The sequence below is a fragment of the Penicillium robsamsonii genome (genome assembly GCF_028829455.1).
Source record: "Penicillium robsamsonii strain IBT 29466 chromosome Unknown utg000001l_segment0_segment0, whole genome shotgun sequence".
Classification (NCBI taxonomy): Eukaryota; Fungi; Ascomycota; class Eurotiomycetes; order Eurotiales; family Aspergillaceae; genus Penicillium; species Penicillium robsamsonii.
The window spans coordinates 5,962,534-5,979,207 of record NW_026643219.1 but is presented as its reverse complement, the minus strand read 5'-3'; the positions used below and the strand labels follow the sequence as shown (position 1 = coordinate 5,979,207).

The following is a 16,674-nucleotide window of genomic DNA, read 5'->3' as shown; positions in this document are numbered from 1 at the left end:
TTTGAATTAATTTACAGGGTATCCACCAGTTCTAGTGTGCACCAGGAGAGGAACTTGCTTTTGCACCTGAGATACCAAGACCGACAAATGGAGGTAACACTTCAAGATTTCGAGTTCATTCATATATTCAAAAATACATCCTGCAGGTTCTCCATTCAACAAATGGAAATTCATAGCTTACTAGGAATAGGCGTCTCTGCGGCTTTCGGGAGCTCGGTCAAATATTCCTGTACGTATTTCGACACCTGCTGGCCAAGGCCAAAGCTGAAGGTATAACCACCAGCTTCCTGTCCATACGCATGTATAACCTTCTGCCCATGAAGGACTTGCTTCTCGACCCGAATGCCGCCGTTTTGATGCTCAATAACGGGAAACACACCCACATGGTCTGTAATAAAGTCGTAGTCCAGGGGGTTGGGTGAAGGGAATACATCTGGCTGATTATCGTGCTGACGTTGCATAATCTAAAATTTTATCTGGTAAGTACTCAAACTTAGACCACAATCAAGGACGCAAGACTAACCTTTTTGCGTTGATCTTCATAGGAAGCGAAATCGACCTCACCCATGGTTTTAATCCCGCCCACATAGATCGTGCCATCTCCACGTGCGAATGCCGTGGAATAGTATCCGTCTGGGCCACGGCGGATATAACACCGGTTGTAACCATGCTTGCGAAGTCTGATATTCTGTTGCCGCACGGGAGTGATGCGCTTCTCCTCAACATCAAGCAGCTTCATAGCACCGAACCCAGTGGCGTTGATCAGAACGTCGTGTCCCATACCTCTCAAATCCCGCAAGGATTTAACATGGGTACGCTGGAACTTCACGCCCTGTTTCTCCAAGTGCTGTCGGAACCAGGAAAGGAAAGTAGGAGGTGTAATAACAAGAGTCTGGAACACCATGCCGAACTTCGCGCCTTTCGGGAGTTCCGAAGGAGGTAGGAAGCGGAAGCCAGGAACTTTCCCTTGATACCATACTTTTGTCGGATCTCCATTATCCATGATCTCAGTCATTTCAACTTGGCGGATGCCAGATTCAGGGTGTCGCTCTGCAATTCTCCAGAGCTCGGAAAAGGAGTTCAACTGCATCTCCTGCTCCCACGGAGTCGAATCGTGAACACCCAACCAGATAGCGCCTGCCCACTGACTGACATAACGCTGGTCCATCGCATCGCCAGGCAAAAAGTCACCTAGGATTGTAATCTCGGTGTTCTTGGGCAATTGACTTACAATTCCCATGCCGGTAATTCTTTATGATACATTCATTAGCATGTTTTCAGTCACAGCGAGGCAATAGATCATACCCAGCCCCCAAGATTGTTATTTTCGACATTTTGGCAAGGCCTCGTGCTGTCCGAAGAGAAACAAGTATTCGAGAGTTAGAAAAGGCCTTGTCGGGCTCAAGGGTGGCTTTTATCAGAGAGAAGTCGCATCTTAGATGGTGCAGTAGACCTTTGTCAAAATAGGGAGAGACCCACTCCGGATTGTAGAGTAATACCGTGTCAGCGATTCCATAAAGCGTTCTGATTGTCTTTCCGAAGGAAGAATTAGGTAGTGCTAAACAAATCGGCGATAGCTTCACTTTCAGCTATGGTTATTGTGTTCTCGCGGTAGGTGGGCTGAGACGCTAGCGCGCGCGGAGACACAAGTGCCTCTCATACATCCGTCGCTTACCGCATTGGGAACATAAGCGGGCTGAGTGGATATACTGTTTGACATTGACCCGTGGGGCGTGTTCCTCGGCAAATATCCCATTCGGGGTATGGAAGGAGTTGTCGCTTACTGTATCTGTTAGGAATGTGCCTTGAGTTACTATCCGTCGCCGGGACGGCTAATTTAATAAGTAAAGGAGCAAAATACCAAGCAGGCTTGGTGGCTCAGCATGCAGCGTAGATAGGTGTCCATTTCCTAATCTGAATTCAAAGCGAAGTCCAGAAATGGGACCCTAGTCAATTGGAGTGATGTTGATGAAGCCTAGTCATATTTCAACCTTGCAAGATTTACATATAATAGAACATCTTTCCTCGGAAATACATTTTCATTCTACCAACTGTTGGCTCATCATTATCCGGTATTGAGTGACCCGAAACTCTATACTATTGAACCCTTGCTAATGAGCAATCAAGGAACTTCCAAGGACAACCAGAAATCGTCATTCACATCATGCCGCGCGGTCAAGGAAACGAAACCGGTTCTTCAGAACCCAATACCGTCCCCTACGGCTCCTGGGAATCTTTCACCGAGCAACCGTTCCCCATGTATGCAGGAACCAAGTCGATCATCTACAGGTCCGCTGACGGCAAGGTGGTCGTGGGAATGTTGCGTGAAAAGGGGAAGGATACACTAGTATGGCCAGTTGATGAATTCCTTTTCGTCACTCAAGGAACGATCGATATCGAAGTGCACGGCGGCGAGTCCTTTACACTCGGCAAGGGTGATCTGATGGTGATGAAAAAGGGCCAGACGATCACGTTTGAGTGTAGCGAAGACTTTGCAAATGTTGCCGTCTTCATGGATCTCGAGGACAAGGTCACGCTGGTATGAACTGCAGGCCGATACCTCTAGTAACCAAGCGAAAAGTTCTTTACGTGTCGATATTTCGGCGATTTTGAGTAACCTTCGAGGGTTTGAATGGACCTCAGTCGAGGTAGTATGTTGTACGAAGTTTACCTAGCCAATTCGCAGGCGCCACTGTTTGGCTAGCATAAGGTCTAGCCAGGTCATTTCAACACCAGAGTCGTGTAAATTCCATAACTCTTGGAGTAGCTCAATTACCCATAGCGTCGGTGGAATGCGGTTCGTGGAGTAGACAGCCTGAAGTTGCTCTATTACCCGCTGCCGCAGCTCAGTATCGGTCGATCTTAGTTCAGCCCCAGCACTCAGCAATGGGAGTGTGTGCAAATTTACATATGGCGAGTGAATCGGTGTTATAAACAACATTTCCAGAGTCCTTAACGCCAGCGCTCGGATTGGACATTCGGTAGCCGCTTCCTGGTTGTCCATTGTGACCTCCAATGCAAAATGAACTGTTCGGCCACATAGACGATACAACATGAGGAGGCCGTGGTTACGGAAGGCATCGGCCAGCAGATATGCAAATGGGTTCTCTTCGACCGAAATGTAGGAATTTAGTTCGGCCTCAAAAGTCGTCTCGCGTACGAAGTCTCGTGGCATACCGTCGGTAACTGAACGACAATATCGGCCGATTTGCCCGAGTAAAAAGTAGAGATCAATGGAGTGAGATGTGATGGTATGGAAGCGCGAGCGTTCGGTTGTAACATATGCAGCAAGCCGACTTCGAGAGACCTGGGGGTGATCTGCTATGTCCAGACAAAAGGAACAGGCCATGTCCCAATAAACATAAAAGCCCATTGAGAGATGCACCAGATCATCATCTACTGTGGCTTCCTGCTCCAAGGTCATGTCGACGGAAGCCTGGGCAGCTAGTAGATGCTCCCGCCCATAGTCTGTGGGCTGAGTAGTGATCCAAGAGGACGACATACCGAGCATGAGGATAATGAGGAAACAGAGAGGCGAGCCTGAGCTTTGGGCCTCCAGTTCCAGGCGAAGATTCCGTAAAGCCTTGCTCCGCTCCTCTAGACTCACAGCCATTCGAGAAGGCTGGAAGTGTTGTTCATGAGCGGCACTGACACATTGGATGATATAGACGAGCGAGCTCGAGGCAGACAGATACTTGACAATAGGAAAAGACATCGGATTTCGGTCACGGTCAAGACTCATGATTTGAGACATGCGCTCAAACCAGTACTGAAGCAGGCGTAAGTTCACATGCGCATCAGAGTTTATTGGCGGGGTAAGCTGCGATAGTGGATCCGCTGTACCTAAACACCAGACCTCCGGCTGCCATTGAGAGGCCGGAAGGACAGGTTGACAGATGGAGCCCCGGCGACGACATCGCAAGCAAACTGGAAACGTCTCATCGCACTTGACACGCCTTTGGCGGCAACCTCGACAACCCGATCGGGTGCGAGTATGAGTTGGCTTGGACTCGGATTTGTCCGGTACAGCTGCGCTTGTTCCATTTTGGTCCGGGTGATAGGTCCGCTGGGGCGCGAAGCGCACTCGAAAGGAAGCCATAAGGACGATGGGAAGAAAGAGCAGAAGACACAACACAGGGACAAGAGCAAGTGGCTAGGAAGAAAATGTCCAAGACAGCAATGAGGTTGATTTCTTATCTCGGCCCAAAAGAGTTTAGATAATCCCCCGCACACGCGGGATTGTGACAACCGACTTAGGAAATAAAGAGTGGGGAATTGAAGAAAAAGAAAGAAAAAGGAAAGATCTCGATGTGCGTATACCGAAACCCCAGAACCCACTGGTTGGGTCAGCAGACCAAAAAACCTGATTCGCACCCAAATAGAAAAATTTGGGGTTGCGATAGAGCAGCCTGGCCGCATACCAATCTCAGCCATTACCCGAACGTTTATCTCGCCGTAGCCAATCAACTCCTCCCGGCTATCCCGCCGATCTGGATGTTCAGCACTATCACCTATTGTTATTGGGTAATACAACATGAGCATTTTCTTACAAGGTGAGAGAAGCGGAGGAATAGCATTCCCATGGAGTACGTGCTCGAATTGTTCTGCATAGACAGCTGCCTATACCTGCACAATTCTATACACAAAAATTCACCCTCTTTCTGAAGCGCAAACTTATCGGCAACCACCACATCACTTTTACTTCTGTTACAATCAACTCCCGCCACCTACCGTCAAAGTTGTATCCTGATGAGACGCCCCGCGAATTCCAATTGCGCCATGCCCCAAATGATGGAAAACAAGGAGAAAGAAAAAGTGGCAGAGGTCGAGGATTTTTCCACTGGGGATTCCTTCGATGTGCAGTGTTAGTATCACATTCAGCTATAGCTGGACATTATATCTGACGAATTTGGACTCCATTGAACAGATATTGGCAGTAGTCGAGGCCGACGAAAGTTCAGTTCCTTGCAACTGATTGGCTCGGCGTACACGGTCACCAATTCCTGGCTGGGAGTAGCTGGCGCCTTCACAACAGGAGTCACAGCTGCAGGGTCGGCTAGTATAATCTACGGTCTACTGCTGATGTTCATGGTCAACTTGTTCGTTGGCATTGCCCTTAGCGAGTTGATCAGTGCGATGCCACATTCTGGCGGTCAATACTATTGGGTAATGCGATTAGCTCCGAAGCGATACAAACGGGGTTTGTCTTACATGACTGGAATTTTCAATCTCTTTGCCGCCTACTGTGTCACTGCAAGCTCTTCGATCACCGTGAGTTCCTTGATTGTTGGTAGTGCGAAGCTCGCATACCCCGACCTGTACGTACAGCTCTTTTACCGCCATCGTTTCTTAAGCGACAGCTAATACCGAGTTCCGTTACTCACAGTGCGGTGAATGCATGGCAAATCTATTTAGGAGCAGTCGGGTTGAATATAATAGGGGCTATTATCAACCTCTGGCAGCAGGTTGTCTCGCGTAGCGTTTCAATCGGCCTGTGGATGAGCTTGCTTGCTTGCATATCTATCACGATTGCATTGCCTACAGCTTCGCAGGATCATACTGGGCTGAAGTTTATCTTTGCCTCGCTACAGAACAATAGTGGCTGGTCGTCTAATGCGATGGCATTCATAGTTGGCTTGATCAACCCCAACTTTGCCTTTGCTGCTCTTGACAGCGCTACTCACTTGGCTGAAGAGACTCCTGATCCAGCACGGAACGTCCCAAAGGCGATTATATTTACAGTGGTGATCGGATTTATTACCAGTTTTCCTTTCACTTGCATGTTGATGTACACTCTCACGGATCTTACCGCTGTCATTAATACACCAACCGGAGTGCCACTTGTAGAGCTTTTCCGCATTGCCTTTCGAAGCGACTCCGCTGCTCTCGTGGCTATTTCTATCGTCACAGTGACCTATTTCTTCTCACTGCCCCCCCAGCAAGCTTATCAAGCTCGGCTTTGTTGGGCATTCTCTCGTGACCGTGGACTTCCTTTCTCACGCCTCTGGTCACAAATTCACCCCACTTCACATGTACCACTCTATGCGCATCTGCTTTGTGTCTGTATTGTGTGTCTACTTGGCCTGCTATATACTGTCTCTACAACCGCGTTTAACAGGTAGTATCTCGTTCACTTTTGGTATTGATATGCCTAACTAACTACTTTACCTAGTCTCATTACTGGTGTCATCACATTCCCTTACCTGACCTATCTGGCACCTTGCATCTTTTCCCTTCTACGCGGTGATGAGCAACCGAGGGGACCGTTCAATGTTGGGTGGCTTGGAAATTTATCTAAGATAATCACCGTGGCCTGCTGCCTGTTCGCGATAATCATGTACTCGTTCCCGTATCAGATGCCGGTGTCTGTGTCCAGTGAGTATTCCAGAGCCTCTGGCCTTGTGCAAGTTACATGGTTAACATCAATGATTCCCAGATATGAACTATATCACAGTAATCTACGGAGTCGCGCTCATATATGGAACAGTGGATTGGCTGTTTCGCGCTCGTTTCGAATTTGCCTTTGATGCCGGTGGTGTCGATCATACTCAGTGAAACGATGCAAGGGTCTCCACATTGCACGTGGTGTAGCCCGACTTAAATGTGGAGGGTGTTGTGGGTTGCGTAGCTCGACGGGGAAAATATATATTGACATGGTCGGCTGGCAGAAAGAAAAGTGAATTTGTGCGGATAGATTAATAAGCAGAATGCATAACATTTAAGTCACATGATGTCTGTACAAAGACGTGTATTTAAGGTCACGATCCTTGTTTTGGACATGAAATATGTAATACGCATCAACTGTAGTATACGGTTTTGGGGGGGGGGGGGGGGGGGGGGAAGGGTCAACTATTGGATCGGCAGAAGAAAAGACTACCCAGAGGAAGCGAGCACAAACAGCCAATTAACACGAACATGCTCACACCAAACTTACACTGCTGATACCAGTAATACCAAATATCCAGAGCGAACGGCTAGATTAGCCTATGGCGTGTGCGGTTCGGCTCCCACATTGGTCCGCTCGCCAAATCGTTCAATCGGGTAAGAAGCACTCCGCAGAGAAAGGCAAGCTCTCCTGATATGGATAGATTGAAAACAAAAAGAAAAGAATTTGCAGATTAACTGGACTATCTAATGGCATGATACTTTGCTGTTTGACTGCTTCAGGAATTACTTATAAGCTTGTCCCCGATTTTGGCAAGCATTGCTTATCGTCACTACTTCACTTTCGCCTTTGATTCCCCGAAGGAGCTCTTTCCCTCGTACCGTCATGAATTCTTCAACTCAACCCACGATCGTGGAAAGTCTACCCACCAGCAGACGCCAATTTGACTACATCATTGTTGGCGGAGGCACGGCTGGCTGTGTCATTGCTGACAGAATTGCCGAGAGCTTGCCCAATGCCAGCATTCTCATGATCGAAGGCGGCGAAAGCGAGCTGGGTAAGGAGGAAATTCTTAATCTCAATGGCGCGGCTGATCTTTGGGGATCCGACAAGTATGATTATTCATACCGCTCTGTTCTACAGCCCTATGGTACGAATAACCCCTAGACCTGACTGCAGACAAAACAAAGATCGACCAGCGAGTAACACTCTTGAGCAATTTATAGGAAACAGCAACATTATTCATTCGCGTGCGAAGATGCTGGGAGGCTGTTCTAGCCACAATGGCGCGATTTCATTTGCTCCACTAGCCTATGATTGCAAGAAGTGGCAAGCTTTGGGCGCCGAGGGCTGGACACACGCAGAAATGCTGCGTCTAATGCACAAGCTGCGCAACAATATAATACCGGTCGATGAACGCCATCGCAGTCAGTTAGTCAAGGACTGGTTGAAGACCTGCTCCGAATTGTTTGGAGTACCCTACATCGACGATTTCAACCGCGAGATAGAGGAGCGCGGCAATCTCACGGAGGGATGTGGCTTCCTCAGTATCGCCTACACACCGGAGAATAATCATCGGAGTAGTGCAAGTGTCGCTTACATCCACCCAATTCTTCGTGGCGAAATCAAGCGGCCGAACATGACCATCCTACAGAACACATGGGTTTCGCGAATCCTGTTCCAAGGAACCACTGCTACAGGTGTCATCGCAACAACCAAAGTTGGGCATGAGTACTCGCTTGTCGCAAGAGCTGAAATCGTGCTGTGTGCTGGGGCTATCGATACTCCACGTCTGATGCTGCTTTCCGGCCTTGGCCCGCGCCAACAGTTGGCCTCCCATCAGATACCCCTTGTGCATGATATACCCGGTGTTGGAGAGAATCTACAAGACCACGCCGAAACAATGTATATGTGGGAGTTGAACGAGCCTGTCCCTCCCGAACAGGTGTCCATGGGGTCCGAGGGTGTCATGGTGTTACGGCGTGAGGAGATCAACGCTCGCGGTGATGATAACGACGTTATGGACACTCTCTTCCACATGTTCACCGTTCCTTTTGACACCTATACCAAGCCTATGGGCTATGAAACGCCCAAAAACGCCTTTTGCGTTATTCCGTATACACCCCGACCTGCCTCGGTTGGCCGTCTATGGCTCAAGTCAGCCAATCCAAAGGATAAGCCGATCCTTGACCAGCGCTATTTTAGTGATCCGGAGGGATATGACAAGGCTAGCAACCTCTTCATGCTAAAGATGGCGCGCCGTATGGCCCAGTCTGAACCCTTTAAAAAGTATATCAAGCGTGAAATTGCCCCTGGATCTCACATTGTCTCCGACGAGGACCTTTGTGAATATGGTCGGAAGGTCCACAATACCGTCTACCACCCATGTGGCACTGCAAAGATGGGAAATGTTCAGACCGATCGTATGGCGGTTGTTGATCCATCTCTTAAGGTGAGGGGAGTCCAACATCTTCGCGTTGCGGATGCCAGTGTATTCCCTTGCATGACTTCGATCAATCCTATGGTCACCGTTTTGGCGATTGGTGAACGAGCTGCCGAGCTCATCATCAAGGATGCTTGCCGACCGGAACGAGCTGTACTATGATTACTGTCTGATTGTCACTTATTTGTTGCATTTAATTGAGTAAAGTCTGTGTTTAACCAAGCTTTCTAGCGAGTTTTGACGTTGTGAACACATAAGTGATCCATATGTTGCTTCATGATACATATATCCACAACCCAAAGGTAATTCTAGCCATGTAAGTGTGGCCTGTTCATCCAGTCTTTCCTTCTACAGTAGCATCTATTGCAGATATAACGTGATCTTGCTGGGAAAAATCCGAGACTGGGAAACATTAAAGTGAAATCAGCCTCAGAATCAAGAGTTAATTATCGTGTACATTCGTCAATTTAGTAAATAGAGTTGAGGCACATAGAGAAGATCAACCAAGGCTTAACCTCCACCCTCGTAGGAGCATGATGTGTACCCATGACATGGTAATTTCAAGGTCACGGGCTTGCCAAACATCTTGCAGGATGTCAATCGCCATAAAGTTACCAGGTAAGCGGTTGATTGAATACAAAGCTCTAAATCGGTTAACTACCATATCACGTTCCCGTTGATCATCTGTCGTAAGCTCTGATCCTGCAGTCAGAAGTGAAATTGACTGCAAATTGGTATTCCAGTTATTGGTGGGGATGAGACTCAAGTCTCTGACTGTCTGTAGAGCGTATTGCCGGATGACCTTCTCCGTTTCAATATACTCGACAGGCGTGTAATTATCCACGTCGAAATATTCCCCAGTTCGATCGCCAGTTCGTCCACAGATTCGGTACAGGTTGATCAGGCCATGGTTTCGGAAAGAATTACCCAGCAGAATGAGATCAGGATCTTTGGTGGTTGGTTGCCACGCCAGCAACCGTGCTTCGAATTCTTCCTCTAGCGCAGTGTCTCTGATGCCAAAATCAATGAATGACCTGCAGTACCGCCCTAGGCTTGCTAGAGTATACATGATCTCAGCTGAGTAGCCCATAATTGGGTGAAAGTCCCCTGCAATCTTTGCCACTGCTTCTGGAATCGACAAACTGATTGTGAATCGTTGATTCGGTTCAAAAAGAAATGAGCACGCCATATCCCAGTATAAATATGTACCAAGAGCCAAATGTGCGAATTTGCGGTCCATATTTGTCCATGAATGTATAATCAGCTCAATTAAAGCCCTTGCCCCATTTAGGTGCTCATACCCGAATTGGGAAGACGAGGGGTCGATCCAAGGGGTGCTGATTCCAAGCATAAAGATACTCAGAAACGTGATTGGATGTGGCTGTTGACGTCCACTCAGCTCCTTTTGCAGAAGCAACAGCGCTTTACCTCGCTCCGCAAGACACGTCTCGAGGCACTCCTTCTTGAAAAACTGTTCATGGGCAGCACTGATGCTCAGAATTGTTGGCATGAGAGACGGGGAAATGTGTAGATATTCAAGGATTGGCAACGAGAAAGGGTTGGATTCAGGGTCCAAAACCATGATCTGGCTGGCTTTCTCACACCAGTGCCTGAGTAGGCGCATTTGTGAAGGCGAGGTGATTCCGCTCGAGATCAACGGAGGGATCTCCAACTGCCATTGTGGAAACGAGTTTTTAGATTCGCATACCGTGCCTCGTTTCTGGCATCGGAGACAAACGGGGAATGTCTCATCGCATTTGACACGTCGTCTCTTACACTCCTTGCAGCCGGAACGACTTCTCTGGGGCGGAGCGCCTATTTCAGAGCATTGGCTACACTTTTCACAGGATATTGGTTTGTGGACAGGCACATTCTTGGTTGGGGCGAATCGGACGTTGAATCTGCGTGGCATTTCGCGGCAGTGCGACAGTTCGAGGGGAAGTGGGAGTCTGAGGCTGAGAATGCCTGCACACTAATTCACTCGTTGAAAAGTACAGCTTCGTTGTGGAATCCTCTACAATTGTGAAGATAACTGCATTCCTCATTAGAAATTAAAGCGCTTAGCTCGGGGATATCGATCAGTCACTGCGCATGACCTTGACAGCAAATAGGCTGTGTCCACCACGTCCGATACGTAAATCGAAATCCCTATCTGGCCTAGTGCGCTCCGTACCATTGATTTGATACAATATCCGGGTCTAGCTTGAGTAGAGCCATACCTCGTCTATGCTTGAATGGAAATGCAGAGGAAGAGGCCGTCGGAGCGATAAGAAACTACTCTGGAGCCCCGAGCCCCACCTCTCGCTCTCAGGCCGAAATAGGCAACATTAGGCCAGTCCCCGCGATTTGTTAATGAAGGATTGGTGGCAAATTACCTAGTTAGGATAACGTCGGGGGAAATTATTGATTTTACTGAGTGCTAGCGTATAGGATCTCGGGCAGTTTCGTAGCCATGCGGAAGGAAACTAAACCACCTGTGATACTGGGTGTTTCTGGTCGGATCCGCCCTCAACTTTCCAGATGAGGAGCGGACGCGATGATGAGGCCGAGCATGGCGGATATTATTCATATTGACTGTTGTTATAAAATGAGAGATGGTGTGGGATCTAGATACTCCCCTCGAACCGTCAGTCCACTTTCGCAATATATTTCCGATCGCACTTCGCTCTTGTCTAGCACCTGAGACATGTCGGAAACCATCAATGTCGACGCGTTCGTCGTCGGCGCAGGTGTGGGAGGAATTTACTCCACGTACCGCCTGTCACGTATGGGGCTGTCTGTCAAATGCGTGGACGTTGCCAGCGACGTTGGTGGCACCTGGTATTGGAATCGATATCCGGGTGCTATGAGTGATACCGAAAGCTACCTGTACCGCTATTCATGGGATAAGGAAGATTTGCAAACCTACCCCTGGACTCATCACTATGTTTACCAACCGGAGATTTTGAAGTACCTCCAGCATGTCGTCGAGAAACATGATCTCCGGAAATACATGAAGTTCGAGACCGAAATGACATCAGCGACATGGAATGAGGACACTCAGAGATGGGTGGTGACCTGCTCCGGCTCCGAAGAGTTGAACATTAGCGCTCGCTATTTGGTCAACTCGCTTGGATTGCTCTCCAAGGTCCATTACCCCGATATCTGTGGTCTTTCGTCTTTCGCCGGTGACCTGATCCATACGGCGCGATGGCCAGAAGACTTGAATCTCGAAGGAAAAAGGGTCGGCATTATTGGGAATGGATCTACAGGAACACAAGTTATGACAGCAATTGCTCCAATCGTTGGAAGTCTAACGTCTTTCCAACGGCACCCTCAATACTCAGTTCCGAGTGGCCAACGGCCCGCCACAAAAGAATATCGCGACAAGATCAATGCTACTTACCCACAAATCTGGGATAATGTCTGGTCCTCAAATGTTGGTTTTGGTGTGGTTGAATCCAAACGCAAGACCATGGATGCTAGCCCTGAGGAGCGGCAGAAAGCTTTCCAAGAGGTCTGGGAGCAAGGTAATGGCTTCCGTTTTATGTTCAGCGCTTTTGGGGACATTACCACCAACAAGGATGCCAACGAAGAGGCATGCAACTTCATCCGTGGGAAAATTGATGAAATGGTGAAAGATCCCCGCAAGGCAGCAATCCTGAAGCCAAAGGACCTATACGCCCGTCGACCCCTTTGTGACACCGGCTACTATCAGATTTTCGATCGCGAGAATGTTGACGTGATCGATCTCAAGGAAACGCCGATTGAGAAGATAGTTCCGGAAGGCATTCAGACAAGTGATGGAACAACCCATCATCTCGACGCGCTAATTTTTGCTACTGGATTTGACGCCATTGAAGGCAATTACATGCGGGTCAAGATTACAGGACGGAATGGAAAGACGATCCAAGAGCATTGGAAGAACGGCCCTAAGGCTTTTGGTAGTATCGCCTGCGCAGGTTTCCCCAACATGTTCGTTGTTGCTGGTCCTCAAGGTCCATTCGCCAATTTCCCACCTGTCATTGAAAGTGAAATCAATTTCATCATGTCATGCATTGAATACGCCGAAGAAAATATTGTCGCGGCTCAGGTCGAAAAACCAAATGTGGTTGTCAATGGCACTGTGAACGGCACTGTCAATGGTACTGTGAATGGTACTGTGAATGGCACTGTGAATGGCACTGTCAATGGTACTGCCAATGGTGCCATGAAGACGACAAATGAATCTTACCTGAGGAAAGGGAAGCCAAAGATTATGGAGGTGTCCGATGAAGCAGAAACAGCATGGATCGACTTGTGCAACCGATTGGTTGAAGGGTCATTGTTCACTTCGACGGCAAGCTGGATCTTTGGTCAAAATATTCCCGGGCGGAAGCCAAATACGAACTTCTATTTTGGGGGTCTTGAAAGCTACTTGGAGTGGGTGAAATCTCAAACTTCCAATGGTTTCCCTGGTTTTCTCAGATGATAAATACAATTAGTAGTCAATTGAATCAACCTTTTATCTTTCTGTATAGTTCACTTTGGTAATGAGCATAAGTTATCACAATGTGAGTCCTTTCTAGTAAGAATTTCTACTCAGAACACCAAACTTATGGAGGGAGGGGTGGTGAGGCTATTCGAAGATGGGGCTAGATATAGATGTTAGAGTCGTTCCAGTCATCAAGATTATCAACCATGTACTCCGTGGTCTCTAGCTCACCATAATAGTTATATCCTAGTTAGTGGAGAAGTACCTCCCCTCTGGGACGGCTCGGCGCATGTGGATTGTCATACATACCTTTCTTTTGGGGCAATTCAATGCGATTGATTAGTCCAAGAGCTGCCTGAAAGAAGTTTTCATTGGTCCGTCAGAGAAGTTCGGATGTCTGCTGGATGTGGCAAGAAAAGGTGGGTCAATAGCTTGATAGCGGGGTCTATTTCATTGCCCTTTCTCTATATAATGCTTGCATATCCAAGGCATGGCCCAGAGTCCGTACCAGCCGTTGCATATATTTATTCCTTCCTGCCTCATCTCTAAAAATCCTTGAAAGTCCGCATCCCGCTCTGAGTTCCTACAAATATCCTCAGCCCGTAGCTAACAACTGTCTGAACAGGAATGGCACCGGCAATTCCCAACACCACAGGATCAGAATCGCCAGTCGATGTCCCTTATGGGCCGTACACCAGTTTCCCTTGGGAACCTCTGCCCGAGTACGGTGGGGGAGAAATCTGTCATGTATCGTTCGGCCGATGGAAAAGTCGTTGCAGCAGCAGCGAAGGAAACAGGAACTGCAACATTGACCTATCCCTGTGATGAATTCTTTTATGTCACCGATGGATGGGTCAAACTCAACGTTCATGGTGGGGACCACTTTGTCCTGAACAAGGGGGAATTCGTGTACTTGAAGAAGGGGACGACCGTTGATTTCACATTTGGCCCTGGATTCATGAACGTCGCGGTTTTCATCGATAATGAACCTGTGACCCTTCTCTAAGAATTAAGTTATAGTATTAAAGGCTATCGTTCGGTTATAATTTGCAAAGTGTCTACTGCATACGTGCATGCTTTATTTCCATGTAGCTTTTACGAATCCTGTTGTATTCACAAATGACAAATGTGTGTGTGATTGAAGACGTGACATGGTACTAAACTAGAATCCTTAAAAGGCTATATTTAGGAAATGGTAGGTTTATTACTCAGTTGAGTGTATCAGAAGATACAAAGAAATGGACCTAAGGGAACATCAAAAAACTGCCAAGGACTATGTTTGGGATTTTTAATATATCCGGCTAGTAATATGGGCAATACACTTATTAGTATTAAGCTTTCCAAATACGAACTTGGGGCGTGGCGGGAGAGAGAGAGAAAGGTTGAATGTATAAGAAGTGACCAAGCTGACTACCTATTTCTATACTACCCAGGTAGAACAGACAAACTAAAACAGCCTGCAAAACAATGTAGAGCCTCGAGAATCGGCGCCAGAGCATTTCATCTTCCATCATTGAAACACATGTGGTGTTGACCGAGTACTGAAATTCAATTGTCGCCGGCATAAGGTGCTGGATGAAAATTAATTTCCAATCGATGGCCTTTCGGTCCTGCAAGGTAAAAGTCGAGCAGCTCCATATCGCCGTGTGCATGGATAGACGTAGTATAATGAGCATAGACAGCAGCAACCATATATTTCATCGCTACATAGCCAATATTGGTTAACATGGTCCTCGATTTCAGATCCCAAAGACTTACAATAATATGCAAAATTGGAACCGATACACATTCTTGGGCCGCTACTGAATGCCCAAAACCATCGCTTCATATTTGCGAGCTCGTCAGGTGTAGCATCAAGCCAACGCTGGGGCTTCCATTTGGAGGGTTCCGGGAAAATTTCAGGGGTTCGATGAAGTATGTATGCATATGACTGAACAATGGTGCCTGCGGGGATATCAGAGTATCCTCCAAGGGAGCAAGTTTTCGGAACCACTCTAGGCTGTCCGCCAGGTACTGCTGGCCAGAGACGAAGTGTCTCCATAATTATCGCGTTGAGAATTGGGAGTGTGTCAATATCTTTCGGCGCGGCAATGTCATCGGCTTCAACCTTTCTTTTCAAGTAATCTTGTTGTGGAAGCTTTACGCCACGCAGCTCCTCGCGAAGTTTTGTCTGCCACTCGGGATTCCGGCACATTTCATAGAATAGATATGTTTCGGTGTTGCCGCTAGTCTCAAATGCAGCCGAGCTGTGGGCAAACATGTCGCTTGCGATCTGCATCCTTTGTGGATATGCATTTTTGGTACCATTGGGTTTGCTCATTGCCTGGAGAGCTTGTTGGAAGATAACAGGCTGGTCATCACTATGAATGGGCTCAGATCTTGCAAGGAGCTGTTGGGCACTGTCGCATTTTTGGAGATTCCAGTCTTCGGCAGCAGCAAATTTCGTGTCAACAGATCGAGGAATCAAATATAGTCCAATGTTGCGAAGGAAATTTGCAAGCTTTGGAAAGTAGTACTGCCAAAAGAGAAACGGATAAGGTGCGAAAAAACCGTCTAGGTATAGCTTCCGCTCCTCGTGATCCTCTAGGAAATTGCTACCCAAGGAACGGCCGAATTGAAATTGAACGAAAGTATCCATTGAGTATGAATAATTCAATCCAAGTACCTCGACAGGCTTGCCTTCATGAGAGGCCTTTCGAATGATAGGCAGATATCTCCCAAATAAGACATCGCGAGTGGCTGCACGTGCTGCCGGAGACGACATGATGAAAGATTTGGAGAAAGTGTTGGAGATCATTCTTTTGCGGCCGGAATGTAGCGCATTGTCCTCGAATGTGAAAATGTTCTCCGTGCTGTTTATGATAATTAGCTTGGTTCTTCCACATTTGAGACCTTCCATCGTCTTGCGTTGATTTGCCTTCGTTCTATGTACTTACTTGTAAATAGCAAAACCATTGAAGTAGAAAGCAGGTTTAGGAAAACCACCTTGATATATCTTTTTCACTCCATCATCAAAAGTGTTGATACTGAGAAGGTTTGGCCCAAGAAGAATAGAGGGTCCCAGCTTCATGTGCTTGTCATAAACCGTGCGGTTCTCCTGATTGGTCCATTTCAACCAGTATATCCAGATAGAGCAGAACCGACACGACCAGTGAGCCGCGGGAACTTTGGAAAGAGGCGAAAGATGGACTGGATATATGAGGTACTTGTAAAAGATGACACCAATAATTCCGAGAAGAGGCAGAAATGAAATATGAAGCTGCATCTTGGAAATCTGACCAGCTAGTCTTGAGGAAAAACATCGCTCAGAGTGCATAGGTGTGTGAAGTGTTATATATTTTCTAATGAATGGTAGGACACTATCCAACATGAAAATTCTATACCTCGTTTCGC

The 16,674-nt window shown here is 47.5% G+C and overlaps 9 protein-coding genes across 9 annotated transcripts; 5 read left to right on the top strand and 4 right to left on the bottom strand.

Moving 5' to 3' along the window:
• Positions 1-170: 170 nt before the first annotated feature.
• On the bottom strand, positions 171-1,334 carry N7447_002329 (FAD-dependent oxidoreductase; the record flags this gene model as incomplete). The annotated part of the gene is made up of 3 exons (XM_057226604.1): positions 171-464; positions 524-1,250; positions 1,306-1,334. The coding sequence occupies 3 exons, from the start codon at positions 1,332-1,334 to the stop codon at positions 171-173; spliced, it is 1,050 nt and encodes a 349-aa protein (XP_057090620.1).
• Positions 1,335-2,164: 830 nt separating this feature from the next.
• Positions 2,165-2,545, top strand: N7447_002328 (uncharacterized protein; the record flags this gene model as incomplete). The annotated part of the gene is made up of 1 exon (XM_057226603.1): positions 2,165-2,545. One exon carries the CDS (start codon positions 2,165-2,167, stop codon positions 2,543-2,545), a length of 381 nt encoding a protein of 126 aa, XP_057090619.1.
• Positions 2,546-2,671: 126 nt separating this feature from the next.
• N7447_002327 (Zn(II)2Cys6 transcription factor) lies at positions 2,672-4,099 on the bottom strand (the record flags this gene model as incomplete). Its single annotated transcript, XM_057226602.1, has 1 exon — positions 2,672-4,099. The coding sequence occupies one exon, from the start codon at positions 4,097-4,099 to the stop codon at positions 2,672-2,674; it is 1,428 nt and encodes a 475-aa protein (XP_057090618.1).
• A 689-nt stretch (positions 4,100-4,788) lies between these two features.
• N7447_002326 (Amino acid/polyamine transporter I) lies at positions 4,789-6,555 on the top strand (the record flags this gene model as incomplete). The annotated part of the gene is made up of 5 exons (XM_057226601.1): positions 4,789-4,864; positions 4,928-5,318; positions 5,387-6,118; positions 6,173-6,375; positions 6,437-6,555. 5 exons carry the CDS (start codon positions 4,789-4,791, stop codon positions 6,553-6,555), a joined length of 1,521 nt encoding a protein of 506 aa, XP_057090617.1.
• A 715-nt stretch (positions 6,556-7,270) lies between these two features.
• On the top strand, positions 7,271-8,990 carry N7447_002325 (GMC family oxidoreductase; the record flags this gene model as incomplete). The annotated part of the gene is made up of 2 exons (XM_057226600.1): positions 7,271-7,535; positions 7,612-8,990. 2 exons carry the CDS (start codon positions 7,271-7,273, stop codon positions 8,988-8,990), a joined length of 1,644 nt encoding a protein of 547 aa, XP_057090616.1.
• A 337-nt stretch (positions 8,991-9,327) lies between these two features.
• On the bottom strand, positions 9,328-10,740 carry N7447_002324 (Zn(II)2Cys6 transcription factor; the record flags this gene model as incomplete). The annotated part of the gene is made up of 2 exons (XM_057226599.1): positions 9,328-10,500; positions 10,537-10,740. 2 exons carry the CDS (start codon positions 10,738-10,740, stop codon positions 9,328-9,330), a joined length of 1,377 nt encoding a protein of 458 aa, XP_057090615.1.
• A 774-nt stretch (positions 10,741-11,514) lies between these two features.
• On the top strand, positions 11,515-13,278 carry N7447_002323 (flavin-containing monooxygenase; the record flags this gene model as incomplete). The annotated part of the gene is made up of 1 exon (XM_057226598.1): positions 11,515-13,278. One exon carries the CDS (start codon positions 11,515-11,517, stop codon positions 13,276-13,278), a length of 1,764 nt encoding a protein of 587 aa, XP_057090614.1.
• Positions 13,279-13,963: 685 nt separating this feature from the next.
• On the top strand, positions 13,964-14,287 carry N7447_002322 (uncharacterized protein; the record flags this gene model as incomplete). Its single annotated transcript, XM_057226597.1, has 1 exon — positions 13,964-14,287. The coding sequence occupies one exon, from the start codon at positions 13,964-13,966 to the stop codon at positions 14,285-14,287; it is 324 nt and encodes a 107-aa protein (XP_057090613.1).
• A 542-nt stretch (positions 14,288-14,829) lies between these two features.
• N7447_002321 (cytochrome P450) lies at positions 14,830-16,546 on the bottom strand (the record flags this gene model as incomplete). The annotated part of the gene is made up of 3 exons (XM_057226596.1): positions 14,830-14,984; positions 15,040-16,133; positions 16,218-16,546. 3 exons carry the CDS (start codon positions 16,544-16,546, stop codon positions 14,830-14,832), a joined length of 1,578 nt encoding a protein of 525 aa, XP_057090612.1.
• Between the last annotated feature and the right edge of the window lie 128 nt (positions 16,547-16,674).